The 22,862-nt window shown below is 36.0% G+C and overlaps 3 protein-coding genes and 1 pseudogene across 4 annotated transcripts; 1 reads left to right on the top strand and 3 right to left on the bottom strand.

Annotated features, from left to right (window-relative positions):
• Nucleotides 1-788: 788 nt before the first annotated feature.
• LOC121973083 (ethylene-response factor C3-like) lies at nucleotides 789-1,751 on the bottom strand. The gene has a single exon (XM_042524673.1). The coding sequence runs from the start codon at nucleotides 1,692-1,694 to the stop codon at nucleotides 1,032-1,034; it is 663 nt and encodes a 220-aa protein (XP_042380607.1). The 5' UTR covers nucleotides 1,695-1,751; the 3' UTR covers nucleotides 789-1,031.
• A 1,405-nt stretch (nucleotides 1,752-3,156) lies between these two features.
• Nucleotides 3,157-7,471, top strand: LOC121969395 (tRNA-specific adenosine deaminase TAD1-like). Of its 2 annotated transcripts, none has more exons than XM_042519487.1 (10): nucleotides 3,157-3,373; nucleotides 3,448-3,568; nucleotides 3,645-3,820; nucleotides 3,941-3,994; nucleotides 4,299-4,478; nucleotides 6,048-6,208; nucleotides 6,289-6,362; nucleotides 6,482-6,601; nucleotides 6,763-6,847; nucleotides 7,168-7,471. In XM_042519487.1, the coding sequence occupies exons 1-10, from the start codon at nucleotides 3,196-3,198 to the stop codon at nucleotides 7,276-7,278; spliced, it is 1,260 nt and encodes a 419-aa protein (XP_042375421.1). In that variant the 5' UTR covers nucleotides 3,157-3,195; the 3' UTR covers nucleotides 7,279-7,471. The 2 variants fall into 2 exon arrangements, with proteins under 2 accessions (XP_042375421.1, XP_042375420.1); XM_042519486.1 differs by having other exon boundaries at nucleotides 6,760-6,847.
• Nucleotides 7,472-7,613: 142 nt separating this feature from the next.
• Nucleotides 7,614-9,209, bottom strand: LOC121969396. Its single transcript, XM_042519488.1, has 3 exons — nucleotides 9,052-9,209; nucleotides 8,862-8,923; nucleotides 7,614-7,975 (listed from the first exon to the last, which is right to left on the bottom strand). Exons 1-3 carry the CDS (start codon nucleotides 9,107-9,109, stop codon nucleotides 7,856-7,858), a joined length of 240 nt encoding a protein of 79 aa, XP_042375422.1. The 5' UTR covers nucleotides 9,110-9,209; the 3' UTR covers nucleotides 7,614-7,855.
• A 6,802-nt stretch (nucleotides 9,210-16,011) lies between these two features.
• On the bottom strand, nucleotides 16,012-22,853 carry LOC121969135 (annotated as a pseudogene).
• Between the last annotated feature and the right edge of the window lie 9 nt (nucleotides 22,854-22,862).

The following is a 22,862-nucleotide window of genomic DNA, read 5'->3' as shown; positions in this document are numbered from 1 at the left end:
GCTTATTTGCATCAACCATCTTTGAGAACATCGCGTACGGGAGGGAGGCAGCGACGGAGGCAGAAGTGGTGGAGGTTGCGACGCTGGCCAACGCGCACAAGTTCATATTGGCATTGCCCGATGGGTACAGGACATGGCTCGGGGAACGTGGGGTGCAGCTATCGGGCGAACAGAGGCAGAGAGTAGCCGTGGCACGGGCACTAGTGAAGAAGGCGCCGATACTGCTACTGGACGAGGCAACGAGCGCACTGGACGCAGAGTCCGAGAGGAGCGTGCAGGATGCACTCGAGCGGTCGGGGACGGAACGAACCACCATCGTGGGGGCGCACCGCCTTGCGTCGGTAAGGAACGCTCACGTGATCGCAGTGATCGACGACGAGAAGGTGGTGGAGCAAGGAACGCACTCACACCTGCTCAAACACCATCCCGACGGGAGCTACGCGCGAATGCTGCAGCTGCAGCGCTTCGCCAATGGAGCTGCGACTGCAAATGGCGCGTCGTCGCTGGGACCGTCGACGAGTGCCAGAGAAGCTACAAGATAGAGATAAAAGATCGAAGCTTTGATATTCAGTTATTATTATTATTTTTGCTGTGAGCTAAACACGATTGGCCGTGTAATTATGTTGTTCTCACTAGTCGTTTTTGAGAATGCAGTAGATCGAATATGGCTTTATGACTCAACTGAACTGGTTAGACTCACTGATTTAACAGACTCACTGAACCTCCTCCCTCACTCAGTTCGGTCTACTTGAGCTTAGGAAATGTAGAAAAATCTAAACACATCTCAATTAGATTGCCCCTTCCAGAAGCCAAACACTGAATGTAAACATCGCTGGAGTGTTCGAGCGTTAGCTTAGCAAAGGTTCAATGGATCTGAGATTAAAGTATTTACATGCCCATTTTCCTTTTATCCCCACACAGCCACACTACAAGCATAATGACGCCATGGAATTTAACATCTCTTTTCTCAAGTCAATTGATATTTGATATCTAATTAAGTATCTATCGTTAGATAGATAGATATGATGACGTCATGCGAGCTCTGATAGTCTCAAGAGCTCCTCCAAGTACTCTGCTCCCAAGTCCTCCAACTCCACCACTGTTTCGCAGGCGGGGTTGGACTCCGTTTTGCACCTCTTCCCCGCCGGCCGCCGCCTGATGCGATGCCTCTTCTTGAGGGCTAACACCGGTGAGCCCGTCGGCTCGATCCCCATCCCCTGCAGCGACTCCCGGACGCTCTCAGCCGGGAAGTTGAGCACCGCCGCGGCCCCACGCAGGGCCAATGCGGCCTGGTCGTAGGCTAGCGCGGCGGCCTCCGCGCTGTCGAAGGTCCCCAACCACACCCGCACCCCCTGCCGGGTCGAGTCCCGGATCTCCGCCGCGAACTTCCCCCACGGCCGCTTCCGCACCCCCCGGTAGCTCTTCTCCAGCACGGTCACAGCCTCCGGTTCAGCGTTCGGAGACTCTATCTCTTGGCTTCCTCCTCTGCTAGTCATTGTCTCCGACGAGGAAGACATACTCGGGGTCTCCATGAGCATGTCGAGCAAGAGCATCTCTTCAGCGTCGTTCATGTCGAAGGGAAGCGGGGAACCTCCTCCTCCGGCGACAGCACATCGAAAAGGATCCATTGGGCTCGACTCCGATTCCGAAGAGGATTGACAGACTATACAATGGAGAAAATTGAGAGAACTCATTGAGATCGGAAGAGAAGAGATCGAAGCCGCTCTTACTCTGTTTTGCTCTGTTTTGTGTTCGGTATTTGAACGTTGAACTCCGGTCATTTATATGCGAGGACAAAGAACAGACAAACAAGTGACGTGGGTGGATGTTTCCCATTGGCCAAAGTTGCACGGGACCCGTGCATTAATATAGCACGTGTCTAATGACGTATGGCGGCTGGGTCAAACTCCAAGAAAGATGGCCGTCCCTTCGACACGTGTCGTTCTTGAGTGGTAATAAATAGGGCGTTTGCTGACGCGGCCATTTGCGTCAACGAACATGAATTGAGAAGAAAAAATTTAAAAAAAAATAACGAATGAATTGATCCTGCCTTACTGATTAATCTTTGCCTTTTTTTTTTTCCTATTTCATCTTATTTATATGAATTTTCGATCGTTAGTTGAAGAATTTGCATGGTGGGACAACATGGACATGGATTCATTGAACTTAATCACTTTGGTATATTTATTTCATCTTATTTTTTAAAAGAGATGGCTAATAATTCTAGAAAGTATGACATGAGATCAGATACAGAGAACTTACCCTCTTCCGAACTATCTATTTGGCTGGCTCCAAAATTATTATTATTATTATTTTAATCACCTTAAAGAATATTGCATTATCGATAAAGTTGAATAACTATAATTTAAGTGTCTATGTTTGCTCGAATGGAACCTGTAGGTTTACCAGTATCTCATATCATTGGTATACAAATCATTAATTAAGGTAGCACAAACTTGTTCACTATTCAAGTAGTTGGCTTATAATGCTAAAATAACAATGAATTCGATATCATAAATAATTTGACAATATATAGAGGCCATCGCTATCCAAGCATGCGCGTGTGAGTCGATCGTTATAAAGTAATTAAAAGGAAATAGTAAAGTTATTCAACTCTTATAAGGGGTCAAAGTTTGACCTTGACCCATTCAACTTATGAGTGAAGTCAAGGCAAACAAGCCGGTCAAAGTTCCAAAAGTTAATTGGATTAAGAGATAAAAGTTAAGTCTAGAACTTTCTTTAGAACTTTAATTTTAGGCCAAGTTCATCCTGTGATTCACACGTACCCGGGTAAGATTGGTTTGGCTAATTATAGGATAAAGATTTGAATCTCGATAAAAATTAGAAAAAAAAAAAAAATTTATTAGTTAATTATAATTTTTTAATTTATTTCTCGATGATAGTAAGCCCGACCATATAGAACCGTTGGGTGAACCAGCGAAGTCCAACTAAACTTGCATTTTATACGAATTATTTTTCTTTCAAAAAAAATATTTTTCATCTTCTAAATTTCACTCGATCAATTCAGTAAGGGAAGTAACCATAATTACAGAAGAATTATTCAAATATTTTGTGAATTTAATGGTATATAATAAATTTTCATTTTAAAAAAAAGGAATTTATTTTTAAAATGTATTTAATAAATTTATTAAAGTAGTAAAGAGAAGAACGAGAGAGGGGACGGCGCTGCCTGCCATGTATTCGTCGCCTTTGCCCTCGCGGCCGCGGTGGGAGGAGGCAGAGAAGAGCCGCTGGGGAGAAAGCGTCTCCGAAGTCGTTCTCGGGCTCTACCGCTCTCTCCCCAAGAAGGGGAAACCTCAGGGCAAGGAGACCACCGTCCTCGCCGCTTTCCTCCTTTCCTCGCCTTCCGACGGTACGATGGTACTCCTGCCTCAGCGCTTCTCTTCGCCTCGATCTTTGAATCATAGGCGCCCATTCTTGTTTCAGTTCTCGAGGTCGTGGCTCTGGGCACTGGCACCAAATGCATTGGGCGCTCCTTCTTGTGCCCTGGAGGAGATGTCATCAATGACTCCCACGCTGAGGTCATCGCGCGCCGGTCCCTGGTGAGGTAACTGCTTGTCCTACAGTACACCGCTACAGTTTGGTTCCTCTTATTGCAAAATTTTAGCTTGGAAAGAGAATAGGTACTTCTATGCGGAAATTGAACGCCTTGATCGCATCCAGAAAGATGGCAGAGTCCGTTTAGGTTTAGATGATGCATCCAGTTCGTGTTTTGATCTGGATGATAGTTGCCTTGGCCAGACCAAGTACAAGATGAAACCTGGTTGGGGATTGCATATGTATATCACCCAATTCCCTTGTGCGTCTTCCTCATTTGTTTCTTCTTCCTCTTCTAATGATATTTCTTATTGCATAGAAACCTTTAGTATTTCTTTTGTTGTGAATATGTAGCGACTTATACATTGTTTTTCTCGATCAGGTGGAGTTTTCTCTTATCCTTCAATTCAAGCAGATATACCTACAAAAACTCGAGGTTAAACTGCGATATATTGTATTACATTCTTGACCTGTTCAAATTATAGATGTTTTGAATTAGGAAGTTTTATGGGTTAGGAGTTTATTTTGGTAGATATTGAAAGCTAGGTAAATTTAATTATTGTTTAGGGAGACAAATTATTGTAGAGTTATTTCTTAAACTAAAACTAGTTCAAGTTAGACCTTTATATGAAACCTGAGGCTCAAATGAAATATGAATTTCCCTAAAATTCTAATCCTTCTGTTTAGGTCATTTTACTTGGTAATCATAATTGACAACCCTTAGCCTTCCTCTATTTCAGGAGGTGAATTATCAATTGGATGCCCAAATGGAAATGATCAAACAAATGGGATAAACCATTTCTCAGGTGAACATCCTCAGATGTCAACAATTGTCCAAAAGAAGCCAGGACGTGGTGATGCAACTCTCTCCATGAGCTGCTTTGATAAGATAACCCGTTGGAGTGTTGTTGGAGTCCAAGGTTCTTTTACATTTCATCTTTGAGGGATCCGTTCTTACTTGCAGTCTTTTTGCCATTTAAATAAAAACATTTCCATCTATCATTGTCTTTTTGACAAGTAATCTGAGCATGTTTTAGCTTAGAATGACTCGAGTCTTTGAATCATTATTATATCTGCTTGTTACTAATGACTTAAGTTCTGTTATCAGCAAGGTGTCTAACAGAATTTATGAATGATTTTTTTTTTTGTTAAGGAAAAAATCCGATGCCAGTAGACTTATCCAAAACTCTTTTTCAAAAAGTTTTCTTTTGACTGTTTTGGTTTTTTTTCATAATAATTTTTCTCTAGATTAGCAAAATTAAAAGTCCTGTGCCGAATTACCAACACTTCTTTAGGACTCTTTTAGAATATTTAAGGATTGTAAAATGAAGGTATCTTGCATGTAGCATTTTGAATTTCTATTTAGGGCGACAAATTGATTACAGTTCGCTTTCTTAGGTTCAAGGTAACATGGATAATGTGCTTTGAATTTTGTTAAGTGGCATCATGTGCAATCATAGTGAACGCCTTAGATTTGAAGAAAGCCTTATGGCTATCACACAGCTAACCGTACTTTGGGGGATAGACTATTGGGTACAATAAATTCATGTAATAGAAATGAGAATGACAAGATGAATCTATGAGGTTACTAAAGTATAAGATCAGAAATTTACTCCACAATTAGTCACATGTACAAACATCATCTGGAAAAATAGTATAGATGATCATTGATCAAGACTATATTTTGAGTACTTGAATTTATTAGAGATTAAGGAAAGTTCTAGTTCATGCACAAAAGTTTGCCTTTAATTTGTGTCTGACTCCATTCCATGGCATTTGCACATTAGATGCTACTGCAAAACAGTCAAGAGGAAGGATTGACTGTGGAAGGCATTTATTTAGCAATGGATCCTGTAGATTCAATGCAATTGTGTTATAACCTTGAATCCTAGTGAGGAACACAAAAGAGTCAAGATTGGGCTCCCTAATAGAACATTTAACATGTTCATTTCGGATCAATTGAATTTGTATGAGAGTTGTGACATGACAAAACCATGGAAAATGCAACTTATTCCAATATTTCAATTTTCTTAGTATTTAGACAAAAAACATAAACATGAAAAAAGAGTTCATATAATGAGAAATCACAATGGAATTATATTGTTAGTTCATTGTTGCCCCTCACATACCTAAGGAGGGAATGCTGAGGAGCTAGTATGGTCGAGGAACCACAATGAACAGGATGACATAAGTTACAGAAGAATATTACCATAATTTAGATGATTTAGACATTACGAGCAATATAGTCTATTTTATAGATTTCGGTGGCAGGACAATACCCATGTAGCCATCCCCAAACAGCTCAGAGTCAGTCTCACAACTCGTATAATGTGCTTTCCCTTTTTTTTTTTTGCTCTGAATAATGCCCTTAGACTTTATGAAGATGTTTTCATTGCCGATGTATAATGCATTTTAGACCAAAGTGTTATATCTTGTTATTATGGCATATTGAAATCTATAATATATCTGCCTTTTCCTTTTAATTGCAGGGGCTTTGCTTTCTCATATTTTGCGACCAGTGTATTTGTCTACCATAACTGCAGGCATGTTTCCTTTTGATCCTATGCAGGCAAATTCTCTTGAAAGTGCTATCTTCAATCGCACAGCTCACATGCATTCCAATCTATCAGCCTCTTTTCATGTTAACAGGGTATGTTTCCTCCAATTTATGGTGGACCCTTGATATGACGATGACTAACCCAGTATTAAAAGTATTGTTTTGTTGTACAGCCTATTGTATTTGAGGTTCCTTCTGCGATGAAGTTCCTCGAGTTTCATACTTTTGATGCTAATTTAACTTGCGGGTAGTATATGGTTTGTTTTTCCATGTTGAACAAACATCTTTGATTAGCTTCTAACCTTTCTCGCTTTTAGTTCTACAACAAAAATAACAATAATGCATCAGTATGCCTCGTTTTTTTAGGTATTCTATCTGTTGGAACAAGTCTGGTTTGCATGAAGTTGTCTTGGGAACAACTGGTAGGAAACAAGGCACCTCTTCAAAAGGAGCACTCTCGCGTTCCACCGAGTCATCTCTATGCAAGTAGGTCTATTCTTTAATGTTCAAGCTGCTTTTATTTAGCTATTGATCAATAGTATATATAGAGACAAAAACATTAGTCTTAGTAGTTCTTTATTTTTGTTGTTGTTAAACTTGCCATCTTCAACAAATTTTTGAAGTTAAGCAAATTTTGACACCAGAAGGAGGTTACTGGAAGTTTTTGTGTCTTTGAGATGTTCATCCTCTTTACTGCTGCAATCTGCAGAAATTTCGTATTCTGAGCTAAAGGTATGTTTTACTTTAATACTTCAATTAACAACACTAATTGTCTTCTTTCCAAACAAGAAATAGGCAGATCCAGAAAGTGTTTCTGGTCTCAAAGTAACTGGAAAAGATGTCAATTAAAAGAAACAATGAAAATATGTTTCAAGCATACTTTGCTTTATGGTAAATTATCTTTAGTAACACACCAAATTAGAGAAGAATCCTCCCTATTGTTGTGGTACGGTCAGTTGATGATTGATTCACTTAATGTCATAGGGAGATTATTTTGTGCTAGTATCGTCCTAGCTTCCGATCGATGTGTACTTAAACAAACTAACTTGCAGGCTATGGCTCATGAATACCAATCCTGTCTCAGAATGCTTAGAGAAAGCCCTGCATTTAACTCTTGGCATCGGAAACCTGCTGACCTCGAGATGTTCTCCATCACACAGTGATCAGTGAGTTCAGAGTGAACTTCATTTATTCTTTCTCTACCCTTGTTTTCTTGCGTTTTATAGCGCAATAGTGTGATTTAGGTTCATTAGATATTCGTGTAGCTGGTAGAAAGATTCATGTAAGTTATACAAATGGTTGCCATACTGAATTAGTGTTGTATCAAGTATTTAATTTACCTGGAGGATTCATCTTTGCCTTGGCTTCCTCTGGTTTCTTCAAGTATCAAGTCCATATCATCAACACAGCTACCATTAAAGACCTTTTTCACAGTATATGAAACAAACCATTGGAGGGGCACAAAACAAACAACACAGAGATAAATATTTACAAACACTTGAATCAGCAAAACTCACAATACTAATTTGGATAACAATAAATACGAGCAAGTCACAACAACCACTACATACATCGATTCACATTTCATGCTCAAGTGTTAATAACATAGTAAAATTTGATTACATAGTTGTACGAGCAAAAAGAGTATAGCAGCTATAGTTTAAGCTGAACTTGCATAGTGCATGGATCAACTTGCCAGGATCCGCTCATGTAATCAGAACTCTATTTTCAAATGGTTGGTTATTTGTCGAGTTCCATTGCTTGGGCTGCTTTAGCCTTGGCCAATTTTGACAATTTGGTTTTCACCTTCCCAACTCTAAATTTTCCATTGTTCCTCCTTTTCACGGCTGATCCATCAACCTGTATCAGTTGGATGAAGGCAAACAACAGATGCACTCCCTCAGAAAGATTAGAGACGAAATTTCTTATAAGAACATTCCATACTAGAAATTGCCAAAAGAATACAAGTTCCGGAGTTGGAACATGAAAGCCGGCATGATAGCTGGTAACACACACATGGCCAAAGCAGCTTATGATATTTTATTTTATAAAAATTATGAGTGGTTCAAAACTAATGTAGTCAGTGTAAATTGTAATTGGATTATAGCACCTAAAACTAAACGTCAAATTATCCTTTTTCATTTTGTTGGGAAACTTGCTATATTAGCACTTCCTTCCCCTTTGAACCATGATATAGTTCCCAAAATCAGAAAAAGGCTTGCACTAGGTAATAACATGATTAATATCAACATAATTTCTTCTTACACATCGCTTGATGAAGAAATAGACACAGAGATATGCTAGTTATGCAATACCTTAAGCTATTTCCTCTGATATACTTATGGTTATAGCAAGAGAGCTTCTTAAGAATGGTTCATCAAGCATAGAGTAAATAAACTACCAGTTATGACCTTGTATAAAATAAGGAATCCAAATAGAACCAGTAAGCCTGATTTAGCTCTAGGATTGGAGTTGAGAGGCCACAAAACAATCTTCAAAGAAAGGTTTTGCAGTAAACTTCTGTCGGCTCTCAGACTGATTTTATTATTAGTATTTCAGTTCAGTTAATTGTTGTTTCGATTCAAATCTGACGTCGACACCAAAATATCAAAATGGTATGAGCTTCAAGTTATCGTCCAAAAGAAAAGGCATTCAATGATTAAAAAGAATACACTCGAAGACTAAGCTAAAAAAGAGAGAAATAGAGAAAGGATGAACATTTTGAGGGGAGTATTGATGAACAAACCTTCATTTTGTTCTTTTTAGCGTGCAGTTTCTTCTCTTTCTTCTCCCTTTCTTCCTTTTCTCCTGATCGTAAGCACAGAAAGCACACAACACAAGCCAATGAAAATATAACGAACATGGAAAAAGACGAAGAGAAAAAAGGAGCGAGAGAGATTCGAGAACAATAAGCAAGGTAGAAAAAAAAATCTCACTTTTGAGATCGAATTCGTGCTGTTTCTTCCGCTTCGACAAGTTGTTCTTCTTCGACATAGCTGCCGCCTCTTCCGCTCTCCGTAAGTTAAAAACCCTAACAATCGGAAAAAACGCAGGGGGCGCGATTTAAATAGGGTGCCAGTTGTCGCCTCTTAAGTCGTGACTGAAGCCGTTACTGACTATAAATACTGAGCCCGTGGCCGGAAAACCCCAAACCCTTCTCCTCGTCTCATCTCCGTGCACGCCGCGACCTCTCCGCCGCCGCCGACACCAACCTGACCTCGCCCGATCCCACCACCATCCGTCAACTTCGCCTCCGCCTCCACACCTGCCGTCGTACCACATCCTTCCTCCGCCTCGTTCCCTAGTGCCCCTCATTTCTCCACCTCCACTGCCGCCTCATCTTCGCCCTCGCTGCCAACAAGCTCCAGCCCAAAATTCCCTCAGAATTCCGCCACCTCGCCAGTTCCGGTATCCACTCCGCCATATCCATCCTCCACACCACACTAACTTAGCATCATATGCCATGATCACAAAGCTGCCAAATTGAGAAGTTTCATTGAGCATACATGAGCTCGGCCATTAACCATGCAATACATAAACATGCAAATTCTTCTTTAGTTTGAATATAACGATGGAGTTTTCCATGCGAGTCAATGAACAAAATGAATGCCTATCTCCATTGAGGTGAACTCTCATTCCAAAGGGAGTAGCCGACTTTTTAAAATTAGAGGTAGAGGTGAGAAGAGATCAACTCACAGTGATAGAGATCAGTGTGATGATGTATTTAATACATTTTGCTAAACAATCTTCTTTCTATACAGGGATTGCTTGATGAAGTTTATCATGGCTGATCATGACTCTGCATTATCTCCCTCATCGCTACCGGGCAAGTGACCCTTGAACAGAAATGGTCCTCCATGGTTTCCAAGGCAACCCAACTCCACCTTTCCATTATTGAAGCAAAGAGGACCATACTACAATCCGGCTCGGTCCTGCTTACGGGTCATAATCCCTGCCACTGCTTGTCCTTTTACAAACAAGACATTTCTCTTTGCCCATTGCCTCATGTTCTATTCAGGTATACTTTCGATATCAACTCATGCAATGCAGATAATTTCAGCTCTGGAGTCACGACAAGAGACTCTCTGCAATCTATTAATATTACTGATCTTAACCATTAGTTCATCTAAAAATCTAATCCCTTGCATTGACAATCTTTTTATGTATATTTAATGCATTTTAAAGATAAAAGGATACATTGAATATAGGGGTGAACATTAGGTTAGTTCGGTCCATAAATTAATCGAATTAATCTAAAATCGATTTAATATTGACTAATTGAATTGAATCAAAGTTTTGTTAAAACCAAATTAATCAAATCAAATTTAAAATCAGTTATTTCAGTTAACACCGAATTAACTGAATTTATTTAAAAAGATAATAAAATTAATACCAAATTAACCGAATATTCACCCCTAATTGAATGCATCAAAAATATATAAAACATAAATGGAAAAGTTTGTAGATGACCTTCAATTATTCGGTATGAGGTGAACCATCATTCTTGAGGAATTTCAAGTTACTTGTTAAGAGTTCAAAGGCAATAGAAACAACATGTGATTGGTCTTGCCCTGTTATATACATATGGGGCCTGCAATTTTGTTGCACCTCTTGCTCTCTTTGAATTGCTTGTCTTTTCCTTGTCTTTTTTTTAGGAACAATATTTATATTGAACCTTTTTTATTTCAAAATGTTCTATCGTATTTTTTATTTTGAAGGGGAGCTTTGACACAACGATAAAGTTGTTATTTTGTGACCTTAAAATCGCGAGTTCGATTCCTAGAAACAACCTATTGCAAAAAGTAGGATAAGGTTGCGTATAATAGATCCTTTCTCAGGATCCCGTATGATGGGAGGGGCTATCTTTTTTTTTTTGTTCCAATTTATTTTCTTTTATTGTGTTCAATTTAATTGTCATAAAATGACCAGGGAATCTTGTCCCGCATTCACTCCATAAAAGGAGACAAGAGCTTGCTTTAAATAAGGGAAGGGTTTGTTGGCACAGGGTGGCCGATATGAGGATGCAACGTAAAAAAACAAAAATCTTTCTCTGTTTTTCCAACTAAGATTAGTAGTACTATCACAATAATTCTAATCTAAAAAATGAACAACTAATAAAAAGAAGAGGCAAACAGATTTGATTTGGTTACAACCTAGTGGTTGTTAATCCAAGGCGGTTGCAAAGCTCTACTAGAAAAATCTCTTTCTCTGTAGGCGGAGAGGCCTCTTACACTCTTTAAAAAACTTAGAAAAGACTAGAAAATGATTACAGTAGTTGTTCTCAAGTTGTTGTTGTATTTCCTAACTTCAGGACCCTTTTTATTACTCCTACAAATCCTATCCTAAGCTTGAGGGTGCCTCCAAGGTGGATGGAGGGCACCTCCAGCAAGGCAACAGTGGATAAGACTTTATCCGCTGCCAACGATTAATTTGGCTGGCCGAAGGCACCTTCGCACTGTTCATCGAAGGGGCCTTCCAGCCATGGAAGGCGCCTTCCACAGAAGGCGCGGAGGTGCCTTTAACATCCTTTGAAGGCACCTCCAGCAACACTTACAGTTCCATTTCGCTCCTTTGCTGTTGTAATTTCCTGGGTGATTTCGGCCACCGGAATAGGGCTCACCCGAATCCAATTTCTGGTCTTCTTCTCGAGCAGGCTTCCGCTCCAGCTTCTCGTCCCTCGAACATTGCGTACGTTCTTCTCGTCCACCGGTGTACTCTTCTGCAGCCCTTTCGTCCCTCGGATGCACCGAGCCTGTCGGCTCTCTTCCCGTGTCATCCTTCTCGCTAGCTGCGTCTTTCGCTCGACTTCCTGTGCTCCTAAGCTCTTGCACACTTAGACACAAGGATCAAAATCAAACAGGACCCAACCTAACTTGGTTAATCACATCAAAACAACCACGGGTCCAACAAATTTTTCGTTTTCCATTTTGGTTCCTTGTTTTTATTTTTCTCACTTCTTTCTCGTTCAATTTGCTGCAAAACTTTTTTCTGGGATGTTGTTTCTGAATTAAGTTTAGATTGTGTGCACATTCATGATCACCTTATCATCTTCTTGATGTGGATGTTGTTTTTTTTATATTAACTTTAAAATTTCTTGAATTAAGTTATTGATCACATTTGAAAGAGATTCTCAATCAGTTTCTATTTTATATATGTCTATATATATATATAATTCAAAGATAGATTAATTAGCTAAATTATGATCCATAATTATAACCTTTGAAGATGATAGCTAGAGAAAAAGAAAAATCAGAGGCATCTTCTTCGAACAATGTTTGATTCTTCTTTGAAATCAATGTTCGATTGTAGAACTCTAAGAGAAGAGTTAGATCGCTTTCGGGATCTAAATGCAGTATCAGATAAGAGCTTAGAAGAAGCAGCAGTCATACCTGGATGGAGCAAAGGCGATTGAAAATTTAGCAACAGACGGAAAATTCCAAGGGAATCGCATGATCTCGCAAAATAATTAACAACTCATTGGTGCTAGAGAGATCAATGCGATCCCTTTGGAATTCTCCTTCGGCTGCTCATGCTCGGTCGACTCCTCTAGCACCACTCACTCTTTGTTCTTCTCCCCTTCTCTTATACTGCTTATAAGAGCACAGGTTCAGCAGGAACCACTTGGTGCCATAAGTAATTAAACTTTTGGTAAGGTGAGAAAAGGATATATATATATATATATTTATTTATTTATTTTTGATACCTTCCACAACTTTACCTTGTACGTTCATGGATGACCGATTGCAAATCCGAGAGTGCCCAGAAGCCCATCCGAACATCCCAATCCTCAAAAATAAATCGGGGCACCCAAGCAGACTTCCGAATGCTTGGACAAATTTTTGGGCATCCAAATTTGCACTCAGTCGCTCATGGATATACAGGATAAGGGTGGACATGATAAAATTCTTCTCTATATATATTCTTTACAGTTACTTGGACTCCTTCAAACCATGCATTATTATTATTAAGTTTGTAATGAGATTTGAGAATATAAAGTGTGTGAACCTTTACCAGATATGGAGACGACACATTAATTAAGTAGTTAGGATCTTAATTAATTAATTCTCTAACAGTATGTTTAATTAATTGTAATTAATTAATTTTAATTAGGAAAAGGAGAGGAAGAGAAATTGTGATTAATTGTAAATTGGCGGTGACAGAAGTACACCAACCAACTACTTTGATAGTGATACTATTAGGCACTTGTCCAATTTATTCTGATAACCGATAAAAAATTTATCAGATTAATTAATTTAAAAAATTAGATTACTAAATTATCAAAAATAAATAAATATGAGTCGCTTCTACCTCCCAAGAAAATAACATACGTCCTACTATATATAATATATTGTTTTTAATTAATATATCAAAACTAATTATTAAATTGCAATGACTTACAGATTTTTAAAGATTCTTTTAATAATTTCAATATAATGAAAATGTTAATTACATTTATGTCTAATGTTATAAATTGACAATACTAGAAGTTAGGTTAATCATGCAAATCAAGTGGAAACTGACAATATAATTAAATGACTGAATCAGTTTTTTTTTCTCATTATGACATCATACATTTATATTATTCTATGTGTACTACTCTTAACAATCAAAATTAAAAACTTTAATAACACCTCCCTACACATGGACAATATAAATTCCATAATACTAAATTGTTTGATATTGGAAATGGACTATAATAATATTTTAACTTGAATTAAATATGTAATAATATAAATAGAGAGAGTATTCCTATCTAAATAACTACTATGTACACTTTGATATCCTGAGAGCGGATGACTAAATTAGGAGCATCTGGAATTAATTCAGATATCTATGTGTGAACTAGCCTAGGCGGTTGGAATGAATCTAGATGTCTAGATTCTCCTCTTAATTTTTTTCGAGTATATTATATGTATTTAAAGTTCAAAATTTTAGGATTGAGAAGTTGAGTTATAATGAGTTTGAGCTAATAAAACTTTTCCTCTAGGGTTATAGTATTTAAAATTAAAAATTTTAGATGTTCACATGATATATTATATATATTTAAGGTTTAAGATTTTAGAATTTAGACGTTAGGTTATAATGACTTTAAGCTAATAAGATTTTTTTCTCTAGAATTCAAGTTTCTTTTTTGGGTTATAATTTTCAAGATAAAATATTTTAGGTGTTCAGGGGATATAAAATATATTTAGGATGTTTTAAAAAAAAATAATTTTAAAAATTAAAATATATATATATTGTGCATATGCATAAATTAGTTTATCATCTAATTATCCATTAACAATTAAATTTAAAGGAGAGTTTTGGTGCAACGATACTATATGATTTTATTAATAGTGCCTTCAAAATTAAATTTTTTTTATTATTTTAAGTTTTAAAGTATTGGATTTATGATACCTCATTTTTTCTAAAAATATTCATTTTAATGAAAATTACCATCTCAAATTATTTTACAAATTACCTTGTGACCATTTTAAAATTATTTTTTCGAAGTGTAAACTAATTTATGAATTAATTTACACCTACAAATTGAAGTTTGGAAGGATTTTGACCATTAAGTATATAAATATAATAGGTAAATTACTTTCTTATATCTATATCGATATATATATTGATGAAAATTTTTACTGTAAATTATTTTATGAAATAGTTATAATTGAGAATTTATCAAAACACAGCTGCAAAATATGAAAGATTTTGATCATTATAGTTTTCAAAATAATCTAAATAAAGTAGTTTACAATTTGTAAATTGTTTTGTAAAACAATTCTACATTTTTCATAAAAAAATAATAATTATTATAAAGCGCTTTATGATAAATTTAAATTTTAAAGGGTGTGTTTTAGTAAATTATCCAATTATTAACTAAGATATTTGAGAGAGAATATAATTAGGTGGATGGGTCCATTTACTTTTAGATATTAGTGAAGTGTCCCTATTTAGGTGAACAAAATTGTCTTATATACTGATTAATTGTGTTTTGTGTTTTTTAAAGTTAACTCTAATGTAATTTTTTTTTGGTTGACATCAGCTATTCAATTCTTCGAACAAGTATTTTGTATTTTTTAAATTAAATTCTAACGTAAATATTATTTGTTTTGGTCGACATCATCTATTCAATTCTTCTTCGAACTGAATGATTGATTCGGTCTCATAAAAATTTTTCATCGGTCATCAAAATAAATTAAGAAGTATTTATGAAAACTCATTCAAACGACTTAGGCTCATTTTTTTTATTAGAGATAAAATTTCTTACAATATATAGCCGCTGAAATTCTAATATTAAATCCTTTTATTTGGCCTAATATAAATATTGTTGGTGGCATTTAAGTGAGAGCAGATCCTCTGGTCCGTAAATTGTGGACCAGGGATGATCCACTACATGAGGATCTTTGATTTGAATGGACTCCATTTTTAAATAGGTAGGGTCCATTCAAATCAATGGTCCTCATCAGTGGACCGTCTCCTGATCCGCAATTTACGGATGAGAGGATCCCTACTTCATTTAAGTTTACACCTTTTATATATATATATATATATATATATATAATCGAACTCTTATCTTATTCTTTGAATTATCAAGAATAATTAACTAAAGGAGAAAATGAAGAGAGCGTGAAACTTGAATTATAAAATTCTTTACATCAGTAAGTAAGAATCAGAATATGTTCTATGTTGTTAATTTTAGGCTTAATTGGCCACCTCTTATTCAATTATTTATTCTCATGAGATTAAAAAGGCTATTTGTGCAGCATAATCACAATTAATACATGTAAATACACAATCAAAACCTTGTTAAAAAAAACTAAGAACACAATCTTTACAAGACGGTAACTTGATCAAACATTTGAAAGGAAGAAAAGTAAACAATTATTCGTATAAACGACCAATAACTTAAATATGTTTCAAAAATAAGATTACAAATGTATCTAATGTGCTTTGCCGCTTTGGAGATCACAATTACTTTTGTTCGTGTATCCTCCTCTCCAAATCATGTTCACCTTCATCAATAATCGTAAGTTCTTCCAGATAAGCATTCAGTCTCATCATCTGTTCTTCTTCGATACTCAGAGGAGCTTTTTCCTTGTAACCTGAGCTATTCATCTCCTGTGCCAAAAGATCATGCTTCCTGCAATTGCCATTGTGAATGGGAGAAGCAAAAAGTAACAAGTTAATTAACTGAAAGCTAGAAAGAAGATAAATAGTATTAGAAAAAAATGCAAGTGGTAAAAATTACTTTTGTGTATCCTTTTTGTCAACTTCTCCTGTTCAGCCTCTGCATCAAGTGTTCCTTGGAGTTGGAGATATACAGAAAGATTTTCATTGACAACATCAACTGCACATCCAGCTGGATTCATGTCATTCTCATTCAAAACCTGCAAAAATAGACAATCATCTATTTAGTATTCAAGTAAGAAGATTTGGAGTCGAACTAAATGAAGATGACACATAGACAGAAAGTTCAAAGATGGATTTAAAGGCTTGCTAGCTTATTTGCTTGTTAGATATTAAAAAGCCAGAAACAATATTTGACCAAAGAAGATCATTGCATTAAAATCACATAGCAAATAGTATAGACAATAGATATAAAAAGTAGCATTGCATTAGCCACGCAATTAACATCATGAAGTTGGAAATTCAAATGGATGAGTGATTAACATGGAGAAATTCTATTTTGCAATAATAGAACAAAGATGCATCATTGGATATCCCAATAAGTAGTATACAGAGCATATAACCTTCAACGATGAGATAGCAGCAAGTGTTACAATCTCAAACTCATAGGATCTCATGATGTCGGTGATATCATGTCCGCGACAAAGTGCAAAAGCTGGATATCTGCAAATGAGGGTATAGACAGAAAGTAATTAAGTTTTTGACCATTGAAAAATGAACTATTATTATCATGGATATTCAGGAAGATACTTTTCAGCTAGCATAATATTGCATTGACGCTCAATAGACAAACTGAACCAGTATTTTATATATATTTCAAATAAATGTAACTAAAGGTCATAAGCATATATTGTTCATACTTCATAATATAGTTGTTGCCTAAAGTTAACAGACATACAAGATGCATGCAGCCAATCCCAGTAGTCAAGACTAGTATAGTTTGGCAATGATATAAACCCACTAAAATAGCATTTCCCGATGGATAGTGCAATATAATGGAATGCATCATGCAGATCTAGAACCGTGTCATTAAAAAGACTCCAATCGATGAGGAATAAAAACTTGTCTTGATAGAAAGCCTATCTAAAAAACCTTTCATTCTTGCCACTTTGTGGTCGCAGGGATCGAAGCTTCCTTACAGCACCATTGATTATATCCATATCATTCTCAATTTTGGCATTTGACCAGGCCTACAGAATGATGTCAGAAATTGTGTTTTAAAACTTGGCAAAAAAAAAAAAAAAAAAAAATCAAAAGAACAGGGCATGCTTACTTCCACCACTGAAGGGTATTCTGATATCATAATTGATTCTTTCCTGGAGCTTCCTTCTGCTTGAGGAAGACACTGCCATAATTCCTCAGTAACAAATGGCATGAAGGGGTGTAGCAAATGCAAACCAGTGTCTAGACAAATCCATAAAGAATGTCTTGAGGCTGTTTTTGAAGACTCAAACTTAGAATCAGTAAAGTAAGCTGGAATTGCCACCATGAGTATACCACTGTAGTTGCATCTGAGAACTTGTACGATTCAAAGGAAGATATAGTTCTGGCCACAGCATTGTTTAGGACAGAAAGTATCCACTGGCAAACAGGTGGCATGGATTTTACATCAATCTTTTGGGGAGGAACATAGCCATCTCCAAGTTTCAACATGGCAAAGTGTATGGCATTCCACAACTTATTACACCATTGCCGATAGCCAATAACTCTCAAGACATCCAGATTGATCTTGTCCGACTATACAAGAAACATATGTTAGTTTAACAAGGCAAGCAATGAATTGCAAATTAGATATGTGCAGTGGAGAACCTGGGCTGTATATGAAACAAGAGCCAAGCGGAGGGCATCAGCACCACACTCAGGAATACCATTTGAGAACAGTAGGTTGTCACCAACAGGTTGTAACAAATACTTCCATAATTAAACACATTCGAGAGATACAATCACTCCAAATTCAAAACTAGATGCCGAGCCATCTCATGCATTGTGAGATTGAAGCCGAAAGGACATTCCTTTGGTGGTAATGTATCATATTGATTTCAATTCCAGCTGAGTTGCCTTGAAAGATTAAAGAAAACATTCATTTATTACACAGTAGAATGCCATTTGCAGAATTGGCCAATAAGGCTTTCCTTAACCAAGGGTTCAATACTCGATCTGGCAGCAGATCATACAAGTACCAGTACCAAACTTTTGAGTAAGAAAAGAATACCAGGGAAGAAGAGGATACTGCAGCAAGGTGCAGTCACAATCTTATTTTACCTTCTCTTTCTTATTCTTTTAATCTTATGTCTCTACAAATGCTTGTCACTATTTGTTTCTGTTTTTCTTTTCTCTTTCAACATTGACCCAAGTAAATAGATAGCAAAACCCATTTAAGCCAATTTGATTTTCACCAAGAACTAGGTAGTGCCCAATTTGGTAAAATTAATCATAATGACATGTCTCACCCAATTTACAATTCTGAATAATCACTATCCTGATTGATTATAGAGACACCAATACTCAGACATTGTAGGTCAATTTGATTCCCACTAAAACATCATAACACCAAGTGTGTGGGCCAGTTGAAACTTGCAAACCAATTTGATTTTTTTATTATATGCTAATTCAAACAACTCTTTGTTGTTCAAACCCCAAGTTTTATGGGTAGGATAACTCAAATGTTTTTTAGAAGTTACCTTGCATAAGTGTCGTTTTTTAAGTCCTCAAATTTAAACCATAAGAAGTGTTTCCAGCATTTTAAGTTGCTAGATAATCCCTCGTTATAAAAACTGTCAGATTTATTACCTTGCTAAAGGGCACATCACCTCCAAGTTGCATCCCTAGCATAACCATCCGTGCAACCCAGAAAAAAATGATATCATGTCCTGTTTCAAGCAATGAAGTAGGATAAAATGCCTTAAAATCAGGAGTAACATCTGGCCAGCCAAGAACAGATAGTGGAAAAAGACCAGCTGAGAACCATGTATCTAGCACATCCGGATCTTGAGTAATCTCAAATTTCTTCCCAGAGAACAGCTTGTTTGCCTCCATGAGTGCCTCCTGCTCATTTCTTCCAACGACCCAATGATCATTGTAAGAACCCACATCTTTAAACTGATCGTCTTCTAGTATCACATACCAGGCAGGAACTTGATGGCCCCACCAAAGCTGCCTTGAAATGCACCAGTCCTGTATATTCTCTAACCATCTGCACTTAAAAATATACATGATAAATAAAAACAATAAACTTTAGGTATCCAGATCATGGTACAGGACTAAAAAATATATACAAAATCTTAGTATCAGCTAGCCAAAAGTTTGAATTACCTTTTCCATTCTTGCTCATACTGATGTGGTATAATCTCAATCTTCTTATCATTATCACTCATGACTGCATCAAGAGCTAGTTTTGCCATGCTTTGCAATCAGCAAACCACTGAGGCTTTATCATGGGTTCTACCACATCATTACTTCTTGAACAAATGCCAAGTTTCATTTCATTTTTCTGAGCTCCTCTGTATAGTCCCTTTACAAAGAAATATTATACTTATTAGTATTGATAAACAATAAAATATAAGAAAAAAACTGAAATTATAATGGATGGATACAACAGAAAATTCACTTAACACCTTTGCCTTTAATGCGGCTAAGACAGCTGCACGAGCTGCAAACCGTGGCATCCCACCAAAATCAACACCACCATTGCTATTAATCTTCCCTTCATCAGTAAAAATGTTGATAAAGGCAAGATTATGGCGCTTTCCAACTTCAAAGTCATTAGGATCATGAGCTGGTGTGATCTGCAATATAATATCAAGAAGAAGAGTATTTAACACAATGAAAGGCAGACATAGTGATCTTCATAGAACTATTATAGTAGTGCAATAAGATTATTTTGACAGCCCCCGTTCCAAATTCAGGATCAACTAGGATATCATCACATAGTATTGGTAGCTTCCTCCCATTGAATGGATGGACTGCACTTTTTCCATGTAGATGAGAATAGCGTTTATCCTTAGAATGAACAGCAATTGCAGTGTCTCCACCCTCGTTGTGGCTACTACAATCTCAACCAAGCTTCCCTCAAGTGGATAAGCAAAGAAAGTCAAAACACCAAACTAAACTTCACACTCATGCCCAGGGACCTTTATGAAAGTTTCTTCTTTGATTTCCTCATGATCAAATCAACCTAAAAGTAGTAGATAAATAGAATTAAAACAGTCCGTGGGTTCAAACATAATACAACATTTAAAATTATTTTTAATATTTGATTCACCAATACCTCAATGTCAGATATTGCTGTCCGCAATGCGCAATCCCAATTGACAAGTCGATGATTCCTGAAAATAGAACCAGGTACAATGTGACAATGTTACCAAAAACACTCAGGAGTGAAAAGATTGAATGATAATATTGCTAGAAAATTTCATTATTTCATCATCAGAGATGAAGGATTTCTAGAATATCCGCAAATTTTGCAAGTAAAAGAATAAGATTAATCAAGGCAGCTAACCTATAAATTAAACGTTGTTTATAAAGTCTGACAAATGCTTCAGTGACCGCCATTGATCTTGCATCATCCATGGTAAAACCCTGTTCTAAGAAAGATGTGCAAGAGATAAGAAGCCTAATTTTCTAAAGCAATAGAGTAAGCTCCCCCTTTTAGTATCTCTTAAAACTGACCTCACGAGACCAGTCAAGTGAAGTCATTCTCTTTTCAATTCCGTGGAACAAATTCCTCAATGGTCATTCTTGAAGTTGCATAGCTAGGAAGTAAATAATCAGCTTAGAGAAGATGAAAAAAAAAAACAAGATTAGAAACATTTTAATGAACTGTATGGAAAGAAATACCACCTGGGTTGCTATACTAGCATGGTCCATTCCTGGCACCCACAAAACATTATAGCCTGGCATTCTCCTCCAACGGATAATTGTATCCTTAGATGGTGCAAGAAGCCATAAAAATGTCAAACATTGTAAAGAACTAAAGGGACAGAGAAAGATAAACAAGATAGGAGAAAGATGAGACCACAAAAGGAAGGATTAAGATGTACTCACTTGTATTGCAGCAGTAAGACCATGACCTATATGAAGAGCACCTGTCACATTTGGAGGTGAGAGTACTTGTAAAAAATATAAATGCAAGATTATAAAAGTAGCTTAGTAACAGTTAAAAATACATGGACTGGATGCAAAGGATTTGTGAACATCAATGTAAGTGTAATATTGTTGCCAACCAAAAATACAAGTAGAGATAAAGAAATAAAAAAATTTATGGAAATGGAAGAAATAGATAACTTTTTCCTAGATTTAAAAAAGCATTCAGAGCCGGGTATTGATCCTCTGCTTGAACAATAAGTCTTGGTTCGATTTGGTTTGATTTAATTTCAGTTTAGTTTTGATTCAACTAAAAATTTCGATTTAATCGATTTAACTGAATTTTAATTTTCAAAATCAAAACCGAACTAATTAAACCAATATTAAAAAAAAAAATTGAATTAACCGAAATGAATTTTTAACTTCGGTCGGTTCGATCAGTTAATTCGATTTAACCAAACTTTTACTCATCCTAATTCTAGGAGTCTAAGAGTGGATGAGAGCGTGTGGAAAGAAGAAACAAATTATCTGCTGTTCCGTTTGGCTCGTTCCGTCATGCTCGACGAAGGGAGGTTTTCGAGGCGAGTTGAGGATTAATGCCAATGAGCTACGAGCACGATCAAGGCCAGTAAGGGTTTTGAATTGGACTGGATGGTCCAGCTGAACTCGAACGAAATCTTTGTTTACTTGGAGAGAAAATAATCCTGTGTAGGAAGAGTTGTAATGCCTCATAATAGTGTCTAACCTCCTTATCCAAAGAAAAATTAAATTTATTTTTCAAAGACTAAAATAGATGATAATCAATAATTATTATTTTTAATGTGATAAATAAAAGTTTGTTAATTGTATTTGAGGTTTTAACTAAAATTAGTTTAACTAAAAAAATAATTATTTTAAATTGTGATAAATGATGATAGTTAACATGATTAATAATCTCTTATAAAAAATGGAAGTATTTCATTTTCTGAATAATACATATGAATATTAAAAATTAAAAGAAGACTACGTCCATACAACTAATACGTATTTTGCATTTGATTTCAAAAATTAATAACATTTTACCATTTTAATCTATATAAAATTATATTTTCAATATTAACATTAGGATAAATTGAATAATCGACATAACTAACTGAATTAAAAAAAAATTCAGAATTTAAAGTTTTTCCTAAAAAAAATCAATTATATATGTTGAAGTTTGATTTCTTATTAGATTAAATTTAATAAATAGAAATAAAAAAAATTGATAAAAAAATTTTAACGTCAATGACAATGGTGTTGATTTCTAAAAGCAACATCAATTTTTTGATTTTAATTAGAAAAATTCCGTTAATTCAAATTTTAATAAAATTAATCAATATTCTATTAATTTAGTTGATTTAATTGTTATTAAAAAAATTTGATTGATTCAGTTAGTTCAAAAAGATTCATTTTGTTCAATCTTAATTTAATACTAACCAAGTAACTCATTGCATTGCATTACCTAAGT

Source organism: Zingiber officinale, chromosome 4A (assembly GCF_018446385.1).
Source record: "Zingiber officinale cultivar Zhangliang chromosome 4A, Zo_v1.1, whole genome shotgun sequence".
NCBI classification, from domain to species: domain Eukaryota; kingdom Viridiplantae; phylum Streptophyta; class Magnoliopsida; order Zingiberales; family Zingiberaceae; genus Zingiber; species Zingiber officinale.
Note: the sequence above shows the minus strand (reverse complement) of the source record. Positions and strands in the feature narration are given on the sequence as shown.